Below are 27,895 nucleotides of genomic sequence, written 5' to 3' on the forward strand. Positions count from 1 at the left end.
CTTTAACGCGAAAATCAATATAGAACGAATTCAAGTCGAAGAAATAGTTCTTCATTTATTCAGCAAATTTATTTAATCTTGCATTTTATTTTTTACACACTGAAAAGGATTTAGTTAATTTTTATAAATATTTATTTCAATACTGTCAAATCATTTATTTATTTGAAATTAATAATATTTATTTAATATAAAAAATATTTATTTGATGTAAGAAAATCCTTTCCAAACAATAAATATTTTAAAAACAAATAAATATTTGTTAGTGAATGGAACGAATGAGTTTTGAATGGAAAGGCTCAAAGCGCTCCTCGTTAGACTTTAACGCGAAAATCAATATAGAACGAATTCAAGTCGAAGAAATAGTTCTTCATTTATTCAGCAAATTTATTTAATCTTGCATTTTATTTTTTACACACTGAAAAGGATTTAATTAATTCTTGTAAGTATTTATTTCAATACTGTCAAATCATTTATTTATTTGAAATTAATAATATTTATTTAATATGAAAAATATTTATTTGATGTAAGAAAATCCTTTCCAAACAATAAATATTTTAAAAACAAATAAATATTTGTTAGTGAATGGAACGAATGAGTTTTGAATGGAAAGGCTCAAAGCGCTCCTCGTTAGACTTTAACGCGAAAATCAATATAGAACGAGTTCAAGTCCAAGAAATAGTTCTTCATTTATTCAGCAAATTTATTTAATCTTGCATTTTATTTTTTACACACTGAAAAGGATTTAATTAATTCTTATAAGTATTTATTTCAATACTGTCAAATCATTTATTTATTTGAAATTAATAATATTTATTTAATATGAAAAATATTTATTTGATGTAAGAAAATTCTTTTCAAAACAAATAAATATTTGTTTCAGATAAATGATTCGTTTGATAGTATTAAACTAAATATGTATTAATTTAATCATTTTTTTCAGTGCACGAAAGAAATGTTAGTTTTCTTACATATATTTCATAGAAAACACAGTTGTTGCCAAAAGCATTAAGCAAAGAATATATGTCTACATGTAATTAATATGTACATTTTAATAAGTAAATTTTACTATGTACGTATAGTAAAATTAATCAAACATATTTTATATCTTATTGTGATATTAATATTTTTTATAGATGTTAATATTTTTATTGTGGTAAATATTTAATCAGAGCAACTCTTATAAAATTCTTCCAATATCATGTTGTCCCACGATTATCATAATTTTGAAGGTAAATTCTAAGAAAAAATTCTCTCTCTACATTATTCGAAAAAAAAGAATTTTCTGAATACTTTGATATATTTTTAATTTATTTTTAGATACATACTAATACATACTCTTAAAATCTTTCTAAATCCTCTTAAACGAGAACTATCTCCTTTCAATGTGAAATCCCATACTTTCCCGCGCATAAAGTACTCGATCTATAGAGAAATTAACACTCTACGTTGCTAATTAGCTTTCGGCACTCAACGACGAACAATCAATCCCCTAAAGAATAGATAAACCCCTCAACGCCGAAAGTATGGATCGCATAATCGTTTCCAGAATTACGAAGCTCTTAGTCGTACGATTTATTATTCAGTTAAGATGCCGACCGGGCGTTTTCACTTCATCAACGATATCGAGAACGTGGCTCCAAATAGGCTGAAAGATAATGGACCATTAAAATCCTAAAAGATGGACCACTATCCATATGGACAGACCAAAGTGCACCGATATCAAGATGCGTGCAATTTAAAGCCGCTGTAAATCGCTAGAAAAACTTTTCGATCAAATTATTCCTCTCTTCGTTTCTTTGACCATGTTCTTTTTCTTTTCGATAATACTGACGAAGAGCTCCGTTTTCGGCAAACTCGAAGAAGACTTTCACAAAATTATTACCTAAAATTTAAGTAACAATTGGTAAGACTCCTCACCGATACGATGCACAGCAGCGGAGTTGTAAAATATAAATACATGAAAATTATATAATGAAATTTAAAATAATTCATATTTCAAAAAATAAAATTGTTATTAACATTGTGAGTTTTTTTTGTTTAATTTATTAAATAGATATTTTATTAAAAGCATTAATTATTTTTATCAAAATTTATTTTTAGATATAAACTTTTTTATCAAATTTGGTATCTAAAAATGTATTTTCTTAATAAATAATCTGCATAATAACTTTTTTATAAAATATGTAAAAATATTTTAAAAATCTATAAATATTAAATATTTGAATAAATAATTTGAAACATTTTTTAAAAATAAACAAGCAAATATATTATATATAATATTCTATATTATAAAATAATGTACAAAAAATATATTTTGCAAATACGATAATATTTAATTGGGCTTAAATAAATAAATTATAGTAATAAATAAAATAAATAATAAATAAATAAATAAATTATTCACCATGTAGTTCCTACGCCGTTGCCCGATGCCACCGCGGACCTTCTCCTCCTCGCAGAAGAGTTTCAAGAACACTTGCATTCGCGTTACTTCGTTCGCGCCGCCCGAATTTTAGTTGAGAAATTCTCAGGATAATGACGACTTCCCTCGCGACGCACTCGGGAGTCGCTGATAATCTCAAATTAATCACTACAAACTTCATTTATACTTTATACTTTACCGCGAATATTTCGCGACAAAGTAATCGTCATCGCGCGGATATAATCTCTCGCGTTTCTACGCGTCGAGAATTTCACAGCTAAAATTCGGGCGTCGCGAACGAAGTAACGCGAGTTTGAAGCTCTTCTGCGAAGAGGAGGAGGCCCGGAGTGGCATTGGGCAACGGCGTAAGAACTACATGGTGAATAATTAATTTATTTTATTTATTATTTATTTTATTTATTACTATAATTTATGTATCATTCTCTATTTAAGCCCAATTAAATATTTTTATATATTTGCAAAATATATTTTTTGTGCATAGAGTATTGTATATACATATATACCCAGACAACATCAAGTTCAAAATTGGCGCAAAAAATATCATTATGAAGAAATCTTTAAGACAGCTTTAAGAAATCTTATGATTTTATATCCAAAACACATCTTAAAGATATCTTAAAGATATATCTTATGCGCCAATTTTGGACTTGATGCTGTCTGGATACATATATAATATTTGCTTGTTTTATTGTTTAAAAATGTTTAAAATTATTTATTTAAATATATTCAATATTTATAGATTTTTTAAATATTTTTACATATTTTATAAAATATTACCTATATAAATTATTTATCTTTACATATCAAATTTTATAAAATGTTTATATTTAAAAAACTTGATAAAAATAATTAATATTTTTAATATGCATTTAATAAATTAAATAGAAAAACTCACAATGTAAATAATAATTTTATTTTTTAAAATATCGATTATTTTAAATTTTACTATATAATTTCCATGTACCTATATTTTACAGTTACAACTCCGCTGCTGTGCATCATATCAGTGAGTCATCAATTGTTATTTAAATTTTGGGTAATTATTTTGTGAAAATTCTTTCCGATTTTTGCCGAAACTTTACAATATTATATTTTCGTTCATAAAACACGAAAATTAAAGTCTTCTTCCCCTTATAAATTCAATATAATTTTTTTCCTTAAAACTTAAAAGCGACAATTTTAATTTACAGATTTGCATTTTACGCAAAAATATACACAATAATATAATGGTTTGGCAAAATCGGAAAGAACAGAGCTCTCCTTCAGTAAATATTACCTTTTTTCGAACCGTGAAAAATTTGTTCGACGATTTAAAAACTATTTTATAGATCCAATTAATATCTTCTAAAAATATATATTAATTATCATCTGAATTAATTGCTTATAAATTAAATATATTAATCGACGATAAAATCTTTGTCTTTAAATTGCAAAAAAATTGCGCGCTATTTCGATATTTTTATATACGCGAAACATATATTTGTAACAAGATAGTGGAAATAAATTATCGCGTTTAAAGGGCTGTTTGTTTTGTTTATGGTCGAAGGAGAGCTTTATATCTCGGAAAAGTATCTTCCACCATGCGCATACGCGTTTAAGCGCATCGTCATGAAAGTGCATCAGGAACGCGCCGCATAAAGGAGAACGGAATTTCGATCGTTTGGATAAATGTGTAAGTATGCTCGCGCTTCCTGTTTGGACCATTATCCTCGACAAGGGACGCGCGCAATCGAGCCGAAGAATCAAAGGTACGTAATGGTCGCGTGCTGACTTATACGGCGAAGGCGATCGCTTGAATTCCCACGAAAATCACGATTACAAGGGCGCGCGATCCTCTTTGCTATTCAAGAACAATGATGAGGATCGAAATTTATAGCTGGAATTAATTTTACGAGGACGGAATTTCCGTCCGAATGAAACCCCAATGACTAGAAAATTTATTCAAATTCGTTTGAAGAGGACATTTCGTCTCCTAATCATTCTGTTATTGATACTTATCTTTTATGAAATACAATAACTATAGTTCTATTGTATTTTTATCAAACGCGGAATTTCAAATCTTTAAAGTATACTGGAAAAAAATTATTAAATTAATAAATATTTATTTCAATACTGCCTAACAAATCATTTATTTGAAACAAATTTGGAAAGGATTTTTTTATATGAAATAAATATTTTTCACACACTGAAAAAAAGATTTATTAATTTGACTAAACTTTTTGACTAAATTACTATTTTGTTAATTGAATATATATATTAATATTTAAGTCAAATATACATTTTATTAAATTTAATATATTATATTTAAGTTAAATAATTTTTATGTTTAATTAAAAAATAATACTTAGTTGAAAATTTTAGTTAAGTTGACAAATTTTTTTTTTCAATGCATCAAATCAATATTATTAGTTTGAAATAATTAATTTCAAATGATCTATTAGGTAGTATTGAAATAAATATTTATTCGAATTCAATGAATTTTTTTCCAGTACAATAATAAAAATAAAATAATAAAAAAATATAAAACATTAATATATTCTTACATAACATAACAGAGTGCATTAGGCAACAGAAATGATAAAGAGAAAGAACTCTTACTCTGGATTATAATTATTCTCTTATATAATGCAAAGATCTCGCTCCATTGAAACCTAAATAACAGTAGTAAAATACTCGTTTGCGCGCGATGTGAAAAACTAGATATCGCATTATTGCGGCAATTAAATTTTTCACGGTATAGAAAGAATTCGTCGAATCGGCGAGATTAGCGACTTCCGAGATTACAGAGGTATCGATAAAAGACATCGCGGCTCATTATATCGTCAGTGAGCGCAGATGTAACGCGAAAGTCTATTACTTCTCTACAAAGCAACTGTCGATATCGCGTTCCCGTAATAATCGTGACACGTACCGTGTCCAGCGAGATATCTCGCGTATGAAATATTTTCTACAATTCAGTGGATTACGTCACATTACGGTCATTACCCCAGACCGTTTTTCCGGGTCCGTCGCATCGATCGTAGGTCTCGATTTCTTTGGAGAAAGACCGACAGCCGTAGCGAATTTCACCTCTACTTAAATCCAGTTAACTGAACTATCGTACGTGATTTTCCTCGGCGCTCTGCGCGAAAAAATCGATCATCATTATCTGTATCATTACTTCTACAGTCAATGAGCGGCACGATTTTACCTTCTGATTAAATGACTTAGCTTTGAACAAATCTACTTTCGGCCGCTTTAGAAAGTATTGGGGAAAAACAGAGTTTCCGTATACACTGTAAAAAATATGTAATATATTACATAAAAATATTTTAAATTTATACTTAATTATTTATGTAATTTTACATATTTTTATATAATATATTACATATTTTTTACAGTGTATACGGAAACTGTTTTTCCCCAAGTACTTTCCAAATAGTAGCCGCAAATGGTATATATATATATATATATTTTTACATTAGGTATAAAAAATATCTAAAGTTACACTTATTATTTATGTAAATTTATATATTTTTTACAATATATCTTTCGATGAATATAAATAAGTTTACCAAAGACATAATTGCAAAATTTGATTAGCCAGAATCTAAAGTGCATAGGTTTCTCAATATAATTAATGTATTATAATTTTAATCTTAAATAAAATTGCACTATGATTCAGTACGCAATCTTGAGCGAATTAAAAAGTGCAATCAGGTTGCTTTCTAAAAGAAATTAGATTCAATAACTCTCCATTCAGAGAGATGCATTTAGTTTTATTATTATTATATGATGAGGAAAATTGTCCTTGTATGAGCGTCATAAAATTCAATTAACCGTGTATAAGAACACGTAATATCTATTACGCTGGATCTTGCCTTCTTTTTATTTAGGTCTAATCTTCTCTCAGCTTTGATTCGTAGTAAACATTTTAAGTGCAAGTCTGAACGTTTCTAGTCGTGGTGTCCGTTAGCAAGGAAGAGGGATAAAGCAGGAAGAAAGAGATGGAAGAAGGAGAAGAAATCATGAGATCTCTTTACTGGCAGGAAGATTAGAGCAGGTCGGGAGCTCTTAAAGATCTCTCAGATGTCTCCCTCCGTTCTTTTAACGCATTCTCTTGCCCTTGAATACCTGAATACGCCCCAACGGAGCATAATATACTTGATGATCGAACGCGACGCCCTTCGCAGGGCGCATCTGGGCGGCGACGACACCTACGAAAAAAAGGAAACCGGTTTTGTGAGGGTTCAAAGAAGCGTTAATCGCGGCCTTGTTAGAATCTACGCGCTACGTTTCATCGAACTTTTAAACGGAAACCCTACACTGAAAAGAAACCTTGTTGCATTAAAAGATAATTCGATCTGTTTTGTTTATTTTCGAACGGAATTTTTATTAATGCAACAACATTTTTTGACAGTGTATTAGAGAATAGAAATATGAAAAATTTCTCCCTTGGAAAAAGAATGGGAATGTTATTAATAATTTTTATGAACGTGCGACAGCACAAATTTATGTTACGTATAATAATTGTCAAATATTTACCTTCCACACTGGAAAAAATTTTGTTGCGTTAACAAAAATTCTGTTCGAAAATGGACAAAATAAAATAGAATTTTTGTTAACGCAACAAAATTTTTTTATAAAAAAAAATGTCTTCCTTAAAAAAAGAATGGGAATATTATTAATAATTTTTATGAACGTGCGATAGCACAAAATTATGTTACGTAATAATTGTCAAATACATATACTTTCACTGAAAAAAAATTAATTAATTCGTATAAGTATTTATTTCAATACTGCCAAATAAATCATTTATTTGAAACTAATTGTATTGATTTGATATAATAAAATCCTTTTTAAAACAAATAAATAGGTATTTATTTGTTTCAAATAAATGATTCATTTGGCAATATTGAACTAAATATGTATTAATTTAGTCTTTTTCAGTGTTCCACGCTGGAAAAAAATTTTGTTGCATTAACAAAAATTCTGTTCAAAAATAGACGAAACAGAATTACTGGTTGATTCGACCAGAATTCCTTTTAACGCAATAAGCATCTGATTTGCACAATAAATCAGTTGTTTGTGCAAACAAGATACTTGTTGCATTAAAAGGAATTCTGGTAGATTCAATCAGTAATTCTGTTTCGTCCATTTTTGAACAGAATTTTTATTAATGCAATACAACTTTTTTTAACAGTGTAGAGAATAGAAATATAAAAAACTTCTCCCTTGAAAAAAGAATAAGAATATTATTAAATTATTAATCATTTCTATGAACGTACGATAGCACAAATTTATGTTACATATAATAATTGTCAAATATTTACCTCTTTCACACTGGAAAAAATGTTTGTTAACGCAACAAATTTTTTTTCTAGTGCATTGTTAGCCATTCATCCCGTTATCTTATATGCATATATAACTGTAATCTCTGACGTATAAAATGGAACGCGGTGTATATATTTAGACTCGTCGATTGCTCTAGAAATGCGCATCTAAAATCCTGGAGTGTCTCATCTCCCGCAGACAATTCTAGCCGAATGTTTCGCAGAAATACACATCGATGCGAGCGCGTTGCTGTTTAAATCGCCCGTAAATAACACTAACTCCCTGACGTGCATCGCGACACGTCGCGTTTTGTCCCAGATAAATTTATCAGACGACACTCTCGTTCGTGTTTATATGCACTCTTTCATCCTCTCGAGACACATTTCCCATACATTTTTCTGCCGCATATATATGCCATATCGTTGGTAGTTGCGAAGATCGCGTCACGTCGGAAGATCGCGACATATGTTGGAGAAGGCAATCTCGAGAACGGGCTCTTCATCTTATCGCGATCGTGACTTGAAATCCGTCGAGCGAACAGCGAACGATCCTCCGATGCTCCGCGGAGAAATATCGATTTATTCTGCATCCTCGTATGCTAAGCGGTTTGCATGCGCATGCATGACTCTCTTGCAACTTGGTTCCTCTTAAATAATGCTCCGCCGCATTTACATCGCACCATTTAGCACCAAATGTTATAATAGAAATAAATTAGAATCGGGTCAATTCCATTATTAAACGTGTTGAAACAATTTTTTCTACATTATATAAAATCTTGTTTAAAATCATTAATAAATGCATTAATATTTTTTAATATTGTTCATATATTTAATATATTAATATTATAATTTAATTTAATATATTAATATTTTTAATATATTAAAATTATAATATAAATTATAATATAAAAATTTTAATATATATTATAAATTATAATATCAATATATTTAATATATTAACAATATTAAAAAATATTAATGCAAGCTTATGGATTTTAAACAAAATTTTTTTATAAGAATAAATGAAAAGAGAATTAGAGAAATTAACTATACACTGTAATAATAAGATAAAATGTGATAAAAAGCTATTGATGTTTTTGAAGTTAGATTCCGGAAATCTGATGGCTTTAAGATATACGCACGCATCTATACGTGAGATTCGAATTTATTAATGCAATCCTCGTTTCCTGCAACGTTATACATATAATGCTGGTGGCGAGAAAAGGATCGTATTAGCATAATAATCTTTCTCTATATTCCGTGAAATCCTTTGGGTGCCTGGTATAAAAGGAAACACGCGCACGTATGTATGAATTTTCTCCCCAAACGAGCATAAAATCCCTCTTTTAATCGACGAACGTGCCCTCGCGATATAATAACACATTAGAGTGCAGCGTTTAGAAAATACACCTTCATCCCCGATGCATTCGCTTTGTTCGATTTCAGAAGATCTGCTGCGACTGCGAGAAGGAATTTACCTTTCATTCTTGGATTTTATATACATTATTCATCGGAATAATATTATATTTATAAGGCGTGAAAAATGTAGAAATGTCGCAATTCAAAAAGTCTATATAAACTAGAGCATTATTTTCATCATTTTTATGTTTAAAGATCAATACTTCTTTATTAAATAATTATACATACACTGAAAAAGAAATTATTTAATTCGAATAAGTATTTATTTAAATACTTCCAAATGAATCATTTATTTGAAATTATTAATATTTATTTGATATGAAAAATATTTATTTGATATAAGAAAATCCTTTTCAAAACAAATTAATATTTATATATTATATAAATATTTATTTGTTTCAAATAAATGATTCATTTGGCAGTACTGAACTAAATATGGTATGTATTAATCTAGTTATTTTTTTCAGTTCATACTTCTAAATAAATATACTACATCTAATACAAGATTAATATATTATAATAAAATAATTTTTCCGGAATGTATGAAGCTATAAATAAATTTAAAACAATTTATTTTACGAGGCAACTGGTACTTGAACCCATACAAATTTCTAGAGCATTATTTTCATCATTTTTATGTTTAAAGATAAATATTTCTTTATTAAATAATTATTCACATATAAATATACTGCATCTAAAACAAGATTAATATATTATAATAAAATAATTTTTCCGGACATGCGAATGAGGCTATAAATATATTTAAAATAACTGATTTTACGAGGCAACTGGTACTTGAACCCATACAAATTTCTAGAGCATTATTTTCATCATTTTTATGTTTAAAGATAAATATTTCTTTATTAAATAATTATTCACATATTTCTAAATATAAATATACTGCATCTAAAACAAGATTAATATATTATAATAAAATAATTTTTCCGGACATGCGAATGAGGCTATAAATATATTTAAAATAACTGATTTTACGAGGCAACTGGTACTTGAACCCATACAGGAAACCATCGCGACGGTTGAGAAATTTTGTTAGCTTTCCGTAGCCACACGACAGACAACCGGCCACGCGCGGACGAACAAAGAACGTAGTTTTACGGCTCGTGTCGACCGGATGGACCCTGTGGTCAACGACGATATTCGTCTTGGGTGATGCTCGACGGTCTATGGGACCCAGAAGAGGATCCCGCGTTTTCGCGTTCCGGTGCGTTATTCCACACGTGCGAACGCATCTTGCGAGAACAATGGCCCAGTCGTTTAGTCGCGGGAGAGCTTTTTCATCTCGAGTTAGATCCGCGTTCTGTGCTATACGATAGATTCCTGGAACAATACTCGTTTGCATGCGAAAATAATACGGAAATAATATGGAAAGTTTATTTGAGAAACGATAATATCAAAAAATTGCAATTGGATTTTGGGAATTTATTTTTCATTCAAATTTACAAAAATAAAATATTTTAAATTACATTAAAATTCTAAATAAATTGTTTCTCTAATATTTTTCATTATTTTTAATTTATTATCGTGATTATGATTTATATTCGAAACAAAGTCGAGAAAGGAATGTGGAGAATTTGTTCGACGCTTTTCAAGGAACACTTGAGACGAAATTAGGATACGTTTTTAGATTTGTCTAGTTTGTCGGTTCATTAGTCAGAAAATTTGGACTTGAAACTGACATGTGCTCGTTACCGTGAATGAAGATTAAGTTTCCTTTATTCAGAGAAGAAAATTACAGAAAGCATCTCATTAGAATATAACGAGTTAGCATTTGTCACCATATGGTTTAATCATAGATTCGAATTTTTTGACCCGCTAATAAAGACGCGTTTAAATTCTTTAAGAACGGTAAGTCGACATCATTAACAGTGATTTATTCAAAATTGCGTCTTAATCAACTTGTTTCTTCCCCCGAAGAATTCTTTGATCGTTCCGCACAAAGGAACTGAAAGGATTAATCGCGCGACTCCGAGAGGCCGCAGAAATCGATAGATCTTTGTGGGTGGATCCGTAGAAACGCCCGCGCAATTGCGCGTCATGAAAGACGAGGCTGTGTGCCACGCATAAGAATACATACCGACGCGAGGCTGTGCGAGGCCACCCGTGGAAACTCGCTTTACATAATCGGTCAGTTACAGAGGGGTAACGATGGCTTCTTCTTTCACAAAACCGGACGCATACCTTCATGCGTTCCCTCAAGTGCATATACCAGTATGCGTCACGATATTGCAGCTCCTTTGATGATCTAGCCGGATCATCGAGAGGAAGCTTATTTATAATCGCCACACACTCGGCTCGTCTTATTTTAGCGGATATATAGAATGGAATGTTGTTTACATAACTTCTCGGCTTCGCAGATTATCTCTCCCTTATATTTACGATTTTTTAATCCAGTTAATTAAATATTTCCGCGAAAAAATAAATATTATAGAAAATAGCGGAGTTTTTAAAAAATCCGGATTAAAAATGAGTAGAAAAAGCCGCGTTCCCTTCAAGTACTGACTCGTAACTTTTAAGAAGCAGAACGTGGAGCATCTCATTAAAACTTTGTGAATGTTATATTGGAGCTTCTTTATTTAAAAAAATAATATACACACACATATATATATATATGTTTAATTATTTTATTATATATATATATATATATATATATATATATAAATTTAATTAATTATCTTATTATTATTATATATATTAATAATAATAAGATAATTAAATATGTACATATATATTAATAATGATAATAAGATAATTAATTTGATCTTAAAAGAAATGAATTCTTGAAAGAAATGGCATTTAATCTGAGATTTAAAAGGGATCACATAATCTAGTGACAAAGAAATGTTAGGGCATTTTTGGCCAGTCTTAAAGCCAAAGCTTGACCTCCCAAGAAGATAAATTGCTGTAAGACTAAGGACTGACCTTCCCTCCGGCTAGCTTGCTTCTCAATTCTACACAAAATCCGATGAAGCAGTTAATCTTGGCTCACCTGACCAACCTATCTACTGTTTCCGGGGATCTTAAGTTACGTGACCAAAATCTCCGGTGGTCCAGTTTACATGGTCCCGAGACGCTCTCTATTCGTTCCCATTGAAATATAAGCTCAGCTTGCACAGAAAGAGCAGATTAATGTAACCTTTCGAAAAGGCTCCCCTTTAAATGTGTCAAAACATAACATGATGACTTACCGCGCTCTCTCTGATCGAACCTTTAGGTCTTTAGGTGATCGCGCTAAGTGCTTCCGTCATTACGTTTGATAGAGAACAACAACGGTAAACAACTACATCATCCTCAATCTCGTGTCACTTATGTACTCAAACCTTCAGGCCTACATCCCCCTTTTTTATTTTCCAAGGGTAAGAAAATTAAGCGTGACTCATTAGATAAATTAATTTTTTCGAATTATTATCATTTATTCCTTTTTTTTTTTTTTTTTTTTATTGGAAATGACACACATTTTATCTATTTTAATATAAATAATCAAATATAAGATATAAATTAAAATAATTTTTTTAAAAACGTATTAAAAATATAAAATAAAAATTATTGTCACAAAACAATTTACAACATAAAGTATAATATTAAATCTGTTTGATGCGAAAAATAATTTTATGTTAAATGTGCGTTTGCGGTTGTTTGTTCTCTAGCAATGTTATGACAATTATTTTTAACCGCGAAGCATGAGTGCGTTATTGCGGCATACATTATTTAAAATGTATAGAAAAATAAATTAAAATAAAAGATATATATTTTAACTTCCATAACATTATAAAATAAATATTTCAGTGCTACATAACATTACATTATAAATATTTTACATTACTTATGTATGCCAAAAATATTTTATTTATTAACTCCGAAATAATTGTTTGAATGTATTAAACTGTGTGTTTGAATTATTATTTATTCTTGTAAAATTTTAAAGGGTTTTTTTATTTTTTTTGCGTGCACAGATTCCTGTTTTTAGAGAATCTTAACGCGTCGCGGAAGACAATGGTTTTACTAAACGTTGATGGATTTTCCCTTTTACTTGACACTCGTTAACGACCATGCGAGTGTCCAGCACCAAGTCTCTCAGATTCAATGATGTATGCCGCGGTACTAAATTGTATTCTCGCATGCAACAAAGTGCCCGCTGTCTCGCGAGACCGTGGAGTCGCTACAGGAAGTGCCGTTTGTACCCGATTTAATTTATAGCGCGCATTGTTATGCGGAAAGCTTCGCGGTTTTTTCTTCTTTTGTGCAAGACGATTCAAATGTCCACCCTACGTAGGAGAACCCCTTTTGAATTCAATGTCAGTTAACTTTATTAATCAAACGGCGCGTAAATTATATAAATATATATATTATACAAAGCTTTCTAGGTCTCTCTCGTAAATTCGGTGCGAAAATAGTTCGAAGGATTCTATGCTTGCGTTAGCAACGGAAATATTATTCTCGTGCGTAATTCCTGACGATAATAATAAATAATAACAATTGGCGCCGGAACGTCGATATATAAATGCGCATAGGAATCAAATCAGACGTTAATTTTAGTCTGTCCGGTGCAACGACCGTATATTACGTAAGCGGCGGAAACGTGCCAAAATCGTACGGGATTCTCGAAATCGGTCGCTGACACATCGGTCTTCTGTTAAAGTCAGCAATCCGAACTATTTCCGACCCAAATTATACTTTTGCGACAAAATACGCGCAGAGAAACAATTATATTTCTTCGAATCCCATTCATACAGCGCAACAAGATTGCAGCAGCATTGTGGCAACATTTCATTGCAATATTACAACATTGCATAAATATTGTGAAATGTTGCAGCAATCTTGCTGCAAGGTTGCAGCAACGGTAAAATGTCCGCTTTCAGTAATATTGTTCTATAACATTGTAGCAATAATGCAATAAAATATATATGTAATATTACTATTGGATTATTGGAAATGTGTTAAATACATGATCGGACTGAATGTTATAATATTTTTTGCGTGAATTTTATTTTCATAATATTTCTGCAATGTTTAAACTATATTGCAAATTTATGCCTATATAATATTTCCGCAATATTGCTATGCAATGTGCAATATTGCAATGTTGTTGCAATATTGCTGCAAACTTGTGTGCCGTATGGGTGCGATTCTCGAGCGAACTCTTTAGAGGAGGTATGAAAAAATGTTTTTTTAATGAACGGCGAGCTTTTCTAGACGAGCTCGTTTGGAATTCACGGTGAACGGCTTACGCGATCGTTCCGCGCACGCACACTAAATGACGCATGCATACATGCATCGCTTTGAAGAACGCCGCTATGCGTACGACGACGTTGCACTCGTAGCTCTCTTGCCTCTTACATGCGGAAGTCGAATTTTCTGATTGCTGATAAAGGCCGATTTACGAGCCTGCCGGAACGATTGGTCTTCACGACTTAAATGCGATGGTCGATTTTCTCAAACGATCGTAATTAATCACTAGCGGATTAGGATTCAAACGGGGGAAACTTTTTAATTCTATTTTTTAATTTTTTTATATTCACAATTTTTTTTTTCTTTTATTTTTAATATTTTTTTACATACCTTTAATTTTTTTTTCATTATTTTAATTATTGTCTTCGAATTATGTTTAATCGTTTTACCGAAAATATTTTTGATAGACAATATTAAATTATAAAATCTGATTCTAAATCATTTTTTAAATATTTAAGAATTTTAACTTCAAAATCTGCCAGTGATAACGTAATTAATAAAAAAGTATGCATATTCTACTTTAAAATTAGTGACAACCATTTATCTTAAATAATTTAAATAAACTGATGTTTCTTTAAAAAAATTATATAACTGCGCCCTTCCACAAATATCTAATTTGTGAAAGAAATTTTTCGCGTAGATCGATAAAAAAAGAACACTTTCTCATCGAAATATGAATTATTAAAAAAATTAGATATTATACAAGCTTCATCTCTCTCTCTCTCTCTCTCTTTCTCTCGAAATTGCCGATGGGGAATACTGGATCTCTATAATTATTCCGCTTGTATTTACAAATTAATAGATATGATATCATATTTAATTTAATAATATCTTAGAGCCGCGGTGAAATGACTTTTTGCGGCGCACCTTTTGCATTATTTCAGAATCTGATTTTATCTTGATCTTGTCGATTTTGTGCTTACAATACAAGCTGAACGCAAGGTTATAATCTATTTAATTAAAGTCTATTCCGGCATTATTACGTCGCAATCGATTGGCGCGAAAGCGATATCGAGATGCGGGCAAATTGATGCGTTTGTTGAAAACGGCGCGGTAGAATATTTGCGATTATATCGTTGAAATTGACTCGATGTGTGCAGTTTTCTCACCCGGAGAAAATAAGTCGTTCTTTGTAATTTCCACGCGCCTTACTAACAAATTATCCGAAGTTAAAAGGAGTGTATATGTGTGTATTAAAGATCGCAGGCACTTTCTAACTCAGCTTTGCACATCTTCGCTCGACCTTCTCAAGAATTATTATTATTATAACAGTATCGCAAAAAGTATATAATTTATAACGACAAATTAATTTTCCATTACAAACAAAATGTCACGATTATGACATAGTTAGCAAATACATAAATACTCTTGCTACGCATTATACAAATATTTGCATACGCGAAACTCCACTGGCTTCGTTCCATGGCGAGAAAATTATGCATAAATCCTTCTCGGTGCATATCGCGAAATGTCATCATTATTCGAGAGAATTTACGCATGTATAATAAAGTGCGCTTGTAGTAGTATTATATTGAGGTATATAAACATTCATATACGCAGTTGAAAATAATGTTACAATTACAGTGCATCAGAATTTTTTATTTATAGTTAAGAATTTTTATATATACATATATATATATATATAAAATATAAATATAAATATTTGTATAACAATTGCAAAGTATTTAAAGATCCTTTTGACAAGACTTGTGTCTCAATAGATCGTTAGATGTACTATTAGCTTATTTTCCGCAAATAATGCGGCATGCACGTAATATGACGCTATAATTTACGCCATTTCCGTAGAGGAAAAATCGGTCCCACAGTCGAGGATAATTAATCTCACACGGCTGCACAGGGTCCTTTTGCTATACGTGTCATCGGCAGACACGTGTTTCACGAACTAAAACGTAATCGACATGCCTAACGCGCGATAACGCGCGTTCAAGAGAGGTCGTAGCTAAAAGGTGGCTCTGTTTGTTGACACAGACGCACCCACACCTTAAAAAGAACGCGTGAGAATATCGGTCGACCTGCTGTTTGAACAGCTCTCCCCGATGGAGGAACGTTAAAATGATCAAGGGTTGTTTTTCAAAGCCGCGCCGAATGTTATTTAGTATTACGGTTACTTATTGTGACTGACAGCTTCCCTTCTGGCCGTATGTGTAAAATGTCATCATGGGTGGCAGTGAAAAATCACTGTTAGGTAACGCCATCGAGAAATATATAATTATACGATTGCTTCGTGCACTGTAAAAAAATGTGTAATTTATTACATAAACAATAAATGTAAAATTACACGATAAATAATGAAAATGTATATACATGTATATACAATGTAAAATTACACGATAAATAATGAAAATGTATATACATTTTCATTATTTATCGTGTAATTTTACACTTACTATTTATGTAATTTTACATATTTTTTTTACAATGTAATTGAATAAAATTTGCGAATCATAAGTTTGATTCCCTTTTTCTTCAATTATAAAACGCGATTCTATCTCGATTACCGATCGACGATGTGAAAGGTGGAGAATGAAATGATACAGTCAATGGGAGAGATATTACACGACGATTACACGAGGCAATATTTGTAAAACGCGTTTGCGCAAAAATGGGTCTGGCAGCCCCCGAAGGGCTCGAAACGATTTGCCGATCCGGAGAGATGAAACGATCGAGTATCTATTGCGTGACTAGCGCGCGCCAGCGCTAACAATAGACCGAGATCGAGTTCGATACATCGAACACCTCTCTCGGCTGCTATAACGAGCTCGCCGACAAAGTTGCTAGCAAATACCTCGGACAGTATAAATGCGGGAGAGCAATACAAGATCGCGGCAGATGGAAGTATCAGCTGCGTCGCCAGGGGCGGCTCGTAAACTAACACTTTGCACTATAAGTAAGACATTTCTAGGAACTGTATTGTGTCCGCGAACATGCAATTTTAACGTTTCCCGTTCGCGTACCATTGTTTAGATTGACAATATATTTTTACACACTCAGTATTATGGTGCAACATAGTTTTGGAATGTTGGATCGTTAAAAAATCGTTTAAAAATGGTTAAGGGGATGCTGTTATTCTGTTTTATCGACTTTAAGTTAGGTTAGGTTCACTTTTTATAATTAATTCAAGTACGAATCTTTTGATACAAGCTTTCAATCTCATTTTTATTACTTCTGTATTATTCTTTCATGTCGTCTCTATTGGAAGCGCCATATTTTGTGCACAAATAAACCGCAGAACTTTTGTATTAAATAAGTATTGTTATGAGCTGATGCAAGAGACCGATAAAAAATTGTAATTGTTTAACTTTTATTGTTCTTTTATACAAAATTACAGCGCACCCGTTCATTGTTATCAATACTTTAATTCTGGAGAAGGATTTTTTAATCTGTATAGCCAATAAAAAGAAAAGCTCTTGAACTCGAACAATCCTATGGTCAGCATCCCTTTAAGAGGTCTAAATTTATTTTCTACACCACATTTTGACGTTTCCGACAAGGAACCGCCGCATTTCCCATGGCTACCATATATTTCCATCTCTCGCGAGATAACATATGAACCGTTTGTCCGCATAACTATCTGAAACTGGCGGGGATCGATATTCCTCGCGAACGCGATTTACTGTTTCCGTTTTACAAGTCAATTCAGGATCGTTCGTGGCGTATTAAATCCGCCCCTGCGCCGCATTTCTTCCCGGTAGCCATCATTTCACACGGCTCGCCTCGTGAATCCCCAATGCGCCGTTACGAACCGAGAGAGAGAGCGATCCGCGGTGGCGAGCTGCAAGCTGCACTTAAGCTCGAGATAAGAGATCCGCCTGTCGGACGGACAGTTTTGCCGTTAAATCGGCAGGAAGGGCACGCTGCGCAAGACACGGCAATTGCAACTGACCATCTATCGTAACTTGCACCGTCCGTTCCAGCCAAGACCTGGGGGCACTCTCCGTAATAACGTGTCTAGATCACGATATCCCAATATGACGCCGATCGTGGATTCGATCCCAGGCAGAAGACGGAGGACGATATTTTTGATTTTGCGAAAGCAACGTTGAAAGTTCAACAGATCGGATTTAAATTTCAAAGAATATCTTCAGGATTTTGAGGATGTATTTTATTAAATGTCTTCGCGCGCAAAAAAATTATTTAAACATTTATTTTGAAATAAGATATAGCGGTAATATTTACAAATTAAAAATAAAATGTATACATTATTATTCCACGGAAAAAATAGTCGTTACTTCAGAGTTGAATCGTGTTAACTAAGGGTTGTTAAAAAGCACGATTTAAATTTTTCATATTTTCGGGATTTAGAGTACATTTTATTAAATATCCTCGCCTGCAAAATTCTTTAAATATTTATGATTTATTTGATTATTTTCTACATGGGTTTTGAAATAATAAAACGCAGTAGAGTGGACCTAATATATATGAATTAGAAATAATATATATAAATTGTTTTCCCATGGAAAGTGCTACTCTCTATCTAAGAGTTGGGTCTGTTAACTAAGGGTTATTAAATAGCACGCATGTTTTACATGTGATTCTAGGTTCTCACAAGCCGTTGTTTTACCGCGATCAGGGATATACCTTAGCAACCGTAAAATCCGCGAATCCTGACAGAAGATGGATATCGTATTTTCTATAATACATGGGTTGGCTGCATCGCTGAATTCTGCATTGCACGAACTGTCTTTTGCATAAGTTATCGCGAAAGATCCAGGCTCATCCGACACGAGATGTAAACTTTTTCGACACGGGGAATATCTTCGAAATTTACATTCTCACTCTCTTTTTTTTCTTATCTAAAATTATTGTGCCAAATATGAAATAACTATTGCAATTTATATCACTTTATCGCGAATACGTCATACATCACACTGAGAGAATTTTTTTTTTAGAATTCACCCTGAAAATCATGGTAATTGTGGGATGGAATTTTATAAGAGTTTCTCTGATTAAATATTTATCACAATAAAAAAGTATTAATATTTTATTACGGTAGATATTAATATTTTTATTGTGGTAAATACTAATTAGAGAAATTCTTCCAATATTTGCCACAATTAACATGACTTTCAGGATAAATTCTAAGAGAAAATTCTCTCCGTGCAGTAACGCATATAGCGTGAATAAGATATTATTAGAGCATCTAGCTGCATGAAGATAACTATTGTCCGGTCTTGAGACCCTGAATAAATTCAACCGCAAAATCCTCGGGAGGGCTTCGAAGTTCCCTTCCGTCCCTTCAAAGAATAAACAGTTCGTCGCAACGTAAACACGTCCGGCAGCACCGATGAGCGAACCAACCGGTCGGCAGGGATTTCTGCTTTGAAATTCGTCCTGGCCGCGCGCCAGACGACTCATGCATATTCACGCAACTCGCGAGCGAGTGGGTCGGCGCAGGAAAAAGGGATGTGGAAAGGGCGGGAATATACATATAGGAAAGAGAGAGGAAATATAAAAAAGAGAAACGCGTCGATGATCAAGATCGGACGTAGAGTATGAAGCCGAGAGAACCGGGACCCGTGATTTCAATTTTAAATGCAAGTCCGCGTGAAGGTAGATAGGGGGTGGAACGAAAGTTCCAGCCATTGTGCGCTCGTACGTACGTACGTATGCGCATTTCTATAGATATCGTCCTCCGGTTATTCCTCTTCTCGAGAGCAGCGAATTCTCCCACACTGGAAAAAATATATGTAAAATTACATAAATAATAAATCATGAAAAGGTAAAAATTTCTATTATTTATCGTGTAATTTTACATTTATTATTTATTATTTATCGTGTAATTTTACATATTTTTTTTGTGTAATATATTCCATATTTTTTTACAGTTATCCGCGGTTATTCTTCTTCTCGAGAACAGCAAATTCTCCTACACTGTAAAAAATATATGTAAAATTACATAAATAATAAATTACATGATAAATCATAAAAAGGTAAAAATTTCTATTTTTTATTGTGTAATTTTACATTTATTATTTATTATTTATCGTGTAATTTTACATATTTTTTTCTGTAATATATTACATATTTTTTTACAGTTATCTATGGTTATTCCTCTTTTCGAGAGCAGCGAATTCTCCCACACGGTAAAAAAATATGTAAAATTACATGAAAAATTACATGATAAATAATGAAAAAGTAAAAATTTCTATTCTTTATCGTGTAATTTTACGCTTATTATTTATGTAATTTTACATATTTTTGTGTAACATATTACATATTTTTTTATGGTGCAGTCAGCCGACTCCGCGATGCCGCGAGTGTAAATGCAATGCGATGCACACGCGATAACCGGCGAATTTTCCCTGTAGATTGCGGTTATAAGTTTCGGAGCAGATCGCGCGGGGAAAATTTCGTTTGCGTTTCAATTCCCAGAGTTTACAAAGACGTGTATTTTTAAAGTGTTATTTCGAACGTGAGTCGGATTTCGAGGATCTTATTGACATATGTTGATTGTCAATTTTATATGGAACTGTATTTATTTAACTTTCCGTCACCAATCTTTTTTTTTTATTAACTGGATTTTTTAAATTTACCTTATATTATTTTTATATTTTAAACTTTGAAAAAATCCTGGAAAAAATGTTGGATTATTTGCTAATATTTCTATTATAATATCCAATAGATTAAATATTAAACTCAATTGTTTATAGAAAGCGAAAAATGAAAATTTGCTTGCCTCAAAAGAGTCAGAATTAAATTTGTCACATTTATCTTACATTAGTTTTCTAATAAATAAAATGGATCTACATTCTTCCATATATATTACTATTATTTTACAATACAAGAGAATTGATTAATTTTTCGAAAACAAAACTTATTATCTCATTTGAATTTATGGCGAAAAATTTAAATGTATATCGCTACACAAAATAAATTTATCGTCCACCGTAAAAAAAAAAAGTACGACGTATTTGTAATGGAAATTCGTGAACACAAATTCGACAGCGTATCAAATTTACTGCCTCTTTCTTTAACCAACCAATCATACGTCAAGTCGGAGAATAACAGCATTCCGCTGCGCAAATGAACTTCGATTAAACGAATTAAAAGCTTGCTCCGACTCGACGCGGTAATTCGCCATAAACGATTACGAGAGATAAGTCGCGCCAATTTCGGCAGTAACGTAGCGGAATCGCCAGTTTAAATCGCCGTCGTCGAATCGATATACACACATATATTACCCACACTATTACTCTTTTCCGCTCGTTAAATTGCAAATTAACAGACGAAGCCGCCGAAAAAACTGGTACATGAATTTCATTCAAGCATTCATCAAGGTATACTGTTGCCGATTTTATACAGACAGGTTTTCGCTTATCTTATAATTGGATAATAGCTCTGCGGCCATATAATTGCATAAATCGACAAGACAAAAATTGTCTACAAAGTAAAAGTTAAGTGCATCGTTAAGATGTTTTCAATAATATTTGTATGTGTATGTAAATATGTTAATTTTATTACGAATATATAAATATTGAATATGGAACATTATATGGAACATTAGTATATGTTTTATTTGACATGAGGAGAAATTTTGTTTTATTTATAATATTAATTATTAAATTTAATAATAATTAATATTATATTTAAATAACAATAATAACTATTATATTTAATAATAATAATAATAATAATAACATTCTTAATCATTATGTGTGCAGTTACTCAATACATTTAACTAACCTACGTTTTTTATTTATAATAACTTACATTATATCGATGAAAAACTTGATAAAAATACATGCTATGGAAAAGACGTAGACGGATATCAAAATAAGTTTCTGGCCTTATCTTTATAATAATAATAGAGAGTCAGTCCATATAATAGTATCCTTATAATATTAAGCATACTGAATCATTTTACCGATCGCTCGACTTGAAGTAACATATTTTTGTCTCTAAATAATTGCAGGTTATATTTAACTAAAAAAAGCCTCATTTCATATGGCTAGGTTCCAGAACGAAGAGCTGACTGTTAGTAGTTTTCTGCGCGTCTTGGCGTCGCCGTCTGATTCTCGCGGCCACAAATGGCATAAACAAACTTGGATCGTGTTCAATAATGCTTCTGCGTTGAATAAACTGTACTGCAAGGCTCGCCGTATATCCAACTACTAAAGTAATTATCAGTCCCATAGGATTATACCATAAATAGGAAATGCGATAGAGGTAGAAGTACGACGAATTGTCCGGTTCGACAGTGCTGCAAAAAGAGAATGAAAATATATCATTCGTACACTGAAAGAATTTTCTCTTAGAATTTACCCTAAAAATCATGGTAAAATTGTGGGATAGTATGGTATTGAAAGAATTTTATAAGAGTTTCTCTAATTAATATTTACCACAATAACAAATATTAATATCTACCACAATAAGATATATAATTATAAAATATGTTTGATTAATTTTACTGTACACATAGTAAAATTTACTACTGTAATATTAATATTTTTATGATAAATATTAATCAGAAAAATTCTTATAAAATTCTTTCAACATCGTATTGTTCCACAATTAACATGATTTTCATGGTAAGTTGTAAGAGAAAATTCTCTCCGTGTACTTAAATTACAGTCCGGAGCACTGAATTTATGTGTCTATTTGTCATTAACAAGATTGGCTCGATTAAATGAGCTCGTTTCGTCTTTGAGTCTTTTTGCGAAGAGTTTCTCAATTTCTCGCATCGTTGAAAATAAAGCCGTCGAATTTCCGCCGACAAAGAGAAAGCATTAATACATATCTAATCCCGCTAATAATCCCGGCGCATCGAGGAGAATTCCACGGGACAATCGTAATTTCAGTTTATTAACGGCGCAATTAGCGTTATTTACCGCCGTGGGAATGTCGAATGGCGAGCTTATCGCATCCATGAGAAAGCGTAGAGAGTGCAAAAGAAATCGAGAAGTAGCGATTATTAGCTCGCAGCTAATTACAGCGGCACCTAAATATCTCTGCGTCCATAACAACATCGATGATTCAGAATTTTTTTTAATAGTCGCGATAGGACATTTTATAGGACACACTGATATTTTTTTTTTTTTTATATTTTAACCATGCGCTGTCAAGTCGTTCTCTTTCTGTTTTACTCTCTCTCTCTCTTTTATCCGTTTCTCTCAATTAAGATAAATGTATGCTCGCGCGCAATTCGATTTGTCGGTTCACGATGAGCAAGATAAATGACCGGCAATTGTAATAAATACGTATATCGCATTCATCCAGCTAGCGCTTTCATATGCGCAACATGAATGAATAAAATAGATAATTATGAAAAATAGATTTAGAAATCGAAATCTTTCATCTCGCGTTTGTGAAACTACTAGACGACACTAAACCCGAAGCTTTACGTATTTAAAATTGATTTATTTTTATTTTTAAAATTATTATATATAAATATATATTTTAATTGATATATGGTTTTAAAAAATTGCACCAAAAATTTAAATATTTTTTTAACTCGAAAAATATTAATTGAACTGTGACGCATCGCGTTTTGCGACGATTCATAAGGATATCTTACCTGTTGAGCTTTATCTGTTCGGCGAGCAACGCATTAAAATATTATATATTTTAATTATATATATATATTTTAATTATATATATATATTTTAATTATATATCGTTTAAAAAAAACTGCACCAAAAATGTAAATATTTTTTTAACTCAAAAAATATTAATTGAACCGTGGTGCATCGTTTTGCGACGAATCCTATAAGAATATCCTACCTGTTGAGCTTCATCTGTTCGGCGAGCAATACTGTGGCATTCGCGCAACCCTCGATCGACGTCGGTAGCTTCGGGACAGGTGGTTTCGGGTACCCGAACGCGGCCCACAAACAAACGATCAACGCCGTAATCATGCCGATGATGGTTCCAATTTCGTTGGCGCTCTCGAACACCATTCCCAGAGTGAAGATACCCAGAATGGGTCCGCCGATAGCGCCGTGGATGCTGAAGGCGGCGGCGACCAGGCTGCCCATCGTCTTCGCCAGCAGGGCTAAGAACAGACAAATGATGCCGTTCACAACCGTGAGCGCCTTGGCCGTGAAGGTGGCCCTCTTATCGGAAAACTCCACTCCGAACTTTCGATGCAGCGGCTTAACGTAATCCTCCAGCGCCACCGCGGCCAGCGAGTTCATCATGGCGGAAATGGTGCTCAAGCTGGCGCTGAAGATACCGGAAATGATAAGACCCACCAAGCCGGGCGACAATCTCTCCGCGGTGAAGAATGGTACCAGTTTGTCGTAAGTGCTGATCTTGTTCGAGGCCACGGGATCGCACTCTGTGTAGATCGCGTAGATCGACAAGCCGGCGAAACAAGTCAGGAAACCCACGAATGTGATGAAAGGACCGCACAGCAGCAGGGCATACGTAGCCACCTTCACGTTTCTGCGGGAGTGATCAATAATTGAGATATGATGCATATTGGAGAATTATGTAAATGAATATAGACGCACTTAACAGTCATTAAACGTTGGACTTGCACTTGATTCACTGCGAGATATGATAGAGCTATCGCTCCTCCGCCGAACAAAAGACTCCACCACGTGTATTGCACAGTTGGATCCAAACTCACGCTGAAAAAAGGAGAGAAGAAAATTTTATTAATATTTTTATCAATTTTTCTTATTTAAGGAATTATATCCTAACTGTCAAAAAAACATGTATTTTTAAGAATTCTTTTTTAAATGAAAGGTTTTTAAAATAAACATTCAATTGTATACATTTTAAGGATTCTGCAATATTTTTTTATTACAAAATATGAATAAACAATTGTTCATTATCTCGAAAAATTAATTTAGGACAAAATGGTGATTATTCAAAGTGCCGATTTTCGACCAAAAAATTGTTCGATTTTATCTGTAAAAAAAACTACGCAATGAAAAAAGCTACAATCGGATTGAATGTTTGAACATTTATTTTAAAAAGTCTTTCAGTTTTTTCAAAAAAAGAAATTCCTAAAAGTACATGTTTTTTTGACCTCACATAGGTAGGTATAACTCCTTGAGAATAAATTTATATTACAATAAATTAATAGATCCTGAAATAATGCGACATTCTCAGAAAATATATCGATCATCTTACTTGGAGAAATCGAGACGGTTTCCTTCCGAAGCAATGCGCCAAATACCACCGATTCCTCCAACCTCGCCAGCAACAATGAAGATGATAGTGCTAAGGGCAACGATCATGAGCAAACCCTGGAATATATCGGTGACCAACACCGCTTTGATGCCACCTATCGTTGAATAGAAGGTGCAAATTACGGAGAGTACCGAGATGCTCATAAAACTCGATAATCCTGTGGTGGCCTCGAGAGCTAACGAAGGTGCATATAGCATCACACCAGTCAGCAACATCGTTTCGGTGAAATTAGCCGCGCTCACTAACAATCGCATATACAATCCAAATCGTTTCTCCAGATACTGAAAAAAAAGAATTTTGCAAAAGTAACCGTCCCACTTATTTCTTCGAATACATAAATATATACGAAGTCTTTTTATGCTTTAATAATTTCTTTAGGAATTAGTATAATTTGTAACAGCTCTTTAAAAATTAATATACATATAAAAGGCAATAAGAGCTAATTAAGTTCTGTTATTAATATTTATTTGTGGAAAATAATTTTAAATATAAAATATTAGACAAAAAAGTTCGACGAACTAATTAAGTTCTGTTATTAATATTTATTTGTGGAAAAAAATATTAATAACAGAATTTAATTAGTTCGTCGAACTTTTTTGTCTAATATTTTATGTTTAAAATTTTTTTCCACAAATAAATATTAATAACAGAACTTAATTAGCTCTTATTGCTTTTAGGAATTAGATATATAGATTGTTATATATAGATTGATTTAAATTACAAGAAACCATTTTACAATTTGATTCAGATACTTGAAGAATTTTTGATGAATTTTTCGTACTTGGAAATTAATTTTGCTGTCAGGAAATGTAAGAAATTTTATTATACGACATTAATTGATCATCCTTGACGAACAACGTCAGAATTGATAGACCATATTCCGAGCGATTATTTGACAGTTACCTCGTAGATGCTTACGACCTTGAGCTCGAAGAAGACTGGTAGATAGCAGATACCTACGATTGGCACGACAAAAATGTTTGTAGTATAGAATAGTACGACAAACAAGCCGCGGATGTAAGTTTCCCCGCTCATTCCGAGCATAGAAATTGCTGATATATGGGAGGCCATCATGGCGATTGCGAGAGGAAAAACGCCTAGCGAACTGTCCGCGGTAAAATATTCCTGTTAAATAAAATAATTATGCGATTGCAAGAACTTTGTACACAAGAGACGTTTTATTTTTATTTATTTAAATATTTAGCTTATTATTATTATTATATAATTATTGTATAATTATTATATTAATTTAAACTAATGTTTTATTTAAAAAATGTAAATAAATATTTTAATTATATAATTAGTTTAAATTAATCTTGGATAAAATTAAATTAAAGTTTCTCGATATGAGGATTAATTAATAAAATTATAGAGCAGTTATGCTTAGCACTTTTCTCTCTTAAAAATAAAAAAAATAGAATAAGAAAATATACGTCTTTATAATATAAATTTTGTTCTATTATTTTTCTTAATATTCACAAGATTTATTTTATAGATTTATAGATTATGTATCGTCGATTATCACTTCTCATCAAATTATAGTCTAACGTTAATTATATCATCGAGCATTTTGCAAACAATTTTAGTGAGAACTTAGTTTATTAGCAGTTGCAATAATCTGTAATTTGTGCAGATAATAGCATTTACGAAACCAGATCCATTGCATAACTTACATTAATATGATTTGCATACAGATTATCTCGTACGCGGTCAGTTTAATTCGCATAAAAAAGTTTATTTTCGAGAAACTAACCGCTGCAGTACGTTGTCGACCACCGCTGAATCGATAGTAAATCCCTATGAGGATAGAAATTGACATGATTGCGGCAATCACGAGGTAATCCTCCCATTGCAATCTATGGATTTCGCCCTCGATAATTGATGTCTATAAGCAAATTTCTCTTCGTTATGATTTATTGGAAAATTAATAATAGAAAGAGAGAGAGAGTTTTTTGAACCGAATTTTTAAATAATTTTGTGCTAAAACACATCTAAATACAATGATTATAAGATAGAAATATGACGTTAAACAATTTCTTAACTATTTCAAAGTTTATAAGACAATGAAAATATTTTTCTAGTTGTATCCAATGCTTTTTAGTGTACTTACGCCCATCTTGTAAAATTTACACCTACACTATACACTATTCACTCGAAAGACGAAGTTTATTTTTAATCCAAATATTGAAATTTTGAGCGAAAGATGAGGAACTGAAATAACTTTTATATACACTTTTGAGAACATAGAATACGAAGATGCAAATATTTACGAGTGTTCGACAAGCTGCCACTAACGAATGTGTCCGTTTCCATC

General features: G+C 32.1%; 2 protein-coding genes across 6 annotated transcripts in view; one reads left to right on the plus strand and one right to left on the minus strand.

Annotated features, from left to right (window-relative positions):
- Positions 1 to 27,895, plus strand: part of by (focal adhesion protein tensin) — a 217,913-nt gene that overhangs the window by 12,399 nt on the left and 177,619 nt on the right. The gene's annotated exons all lie outside the window — the stretch shown is intronic.
- LOC114936691 (putative sodium-dependent multivitamin transporter) lies at positions 22,102 to 27,865 on the minus strand. Its single transcript, XM_029309965.2, has 7 exons — positions 27,692 to 27,865; positions 27,335 to 27,466; positions 26,485 to 26,706; positions 25,522 to 25,862; positions 24,894 to 25,013; positions 24,163 to 24,825; positions 22,102 to 22,642 (listed from the first exon to the last, which is right to left on the minus strand). Exons 1-7 carry the CDS (start codon positions 27,695 to 27,697, stop codon positions 22,378 to 22,380), a joined length of 1,749 nt encoding a protein of 582 aa, XP_029165798.1. The 5' UTR covers positions 27,698 to 27,865; the 3' UTR covers positions 22,102 to 22,377.

Source organism: Nylanderia fulva, unplaced genomic scaffold (assembly GCF_048542155.1).
Source record: "Nylanderia fulva isolate GAGA-0341 unplaced genomic scaffold, ASM4854215v1 Scaffold12, whole genome shotgun sequence".
Taxonomy (NCBI): Eukaryota; Metazoa; Arthropoda; class Insecta; order Hymenoptera; family Formicidae; genus Nylanderia; species Nylanderia fulva.

Bases quoted from the DNA above. Each gene is read 5' to 3' on its own strand.
- LOC114936691 (XM_029309965.2), bottom strand. The intron at 26,707-27,334 runs GTTAGTTTCTCG...TTTATTTAACAG, and splicing joins GTCGACAACGTACTGCAGCG to GAATATTTTACCGCGGACAG. The intron at 22,643-24,162 runs GTAGGATATTCT...CTCTTTTTGCAG, and splicing joins GAACAGATGAAGCTCAACAG to CACTGTCGAACCGGACAATT.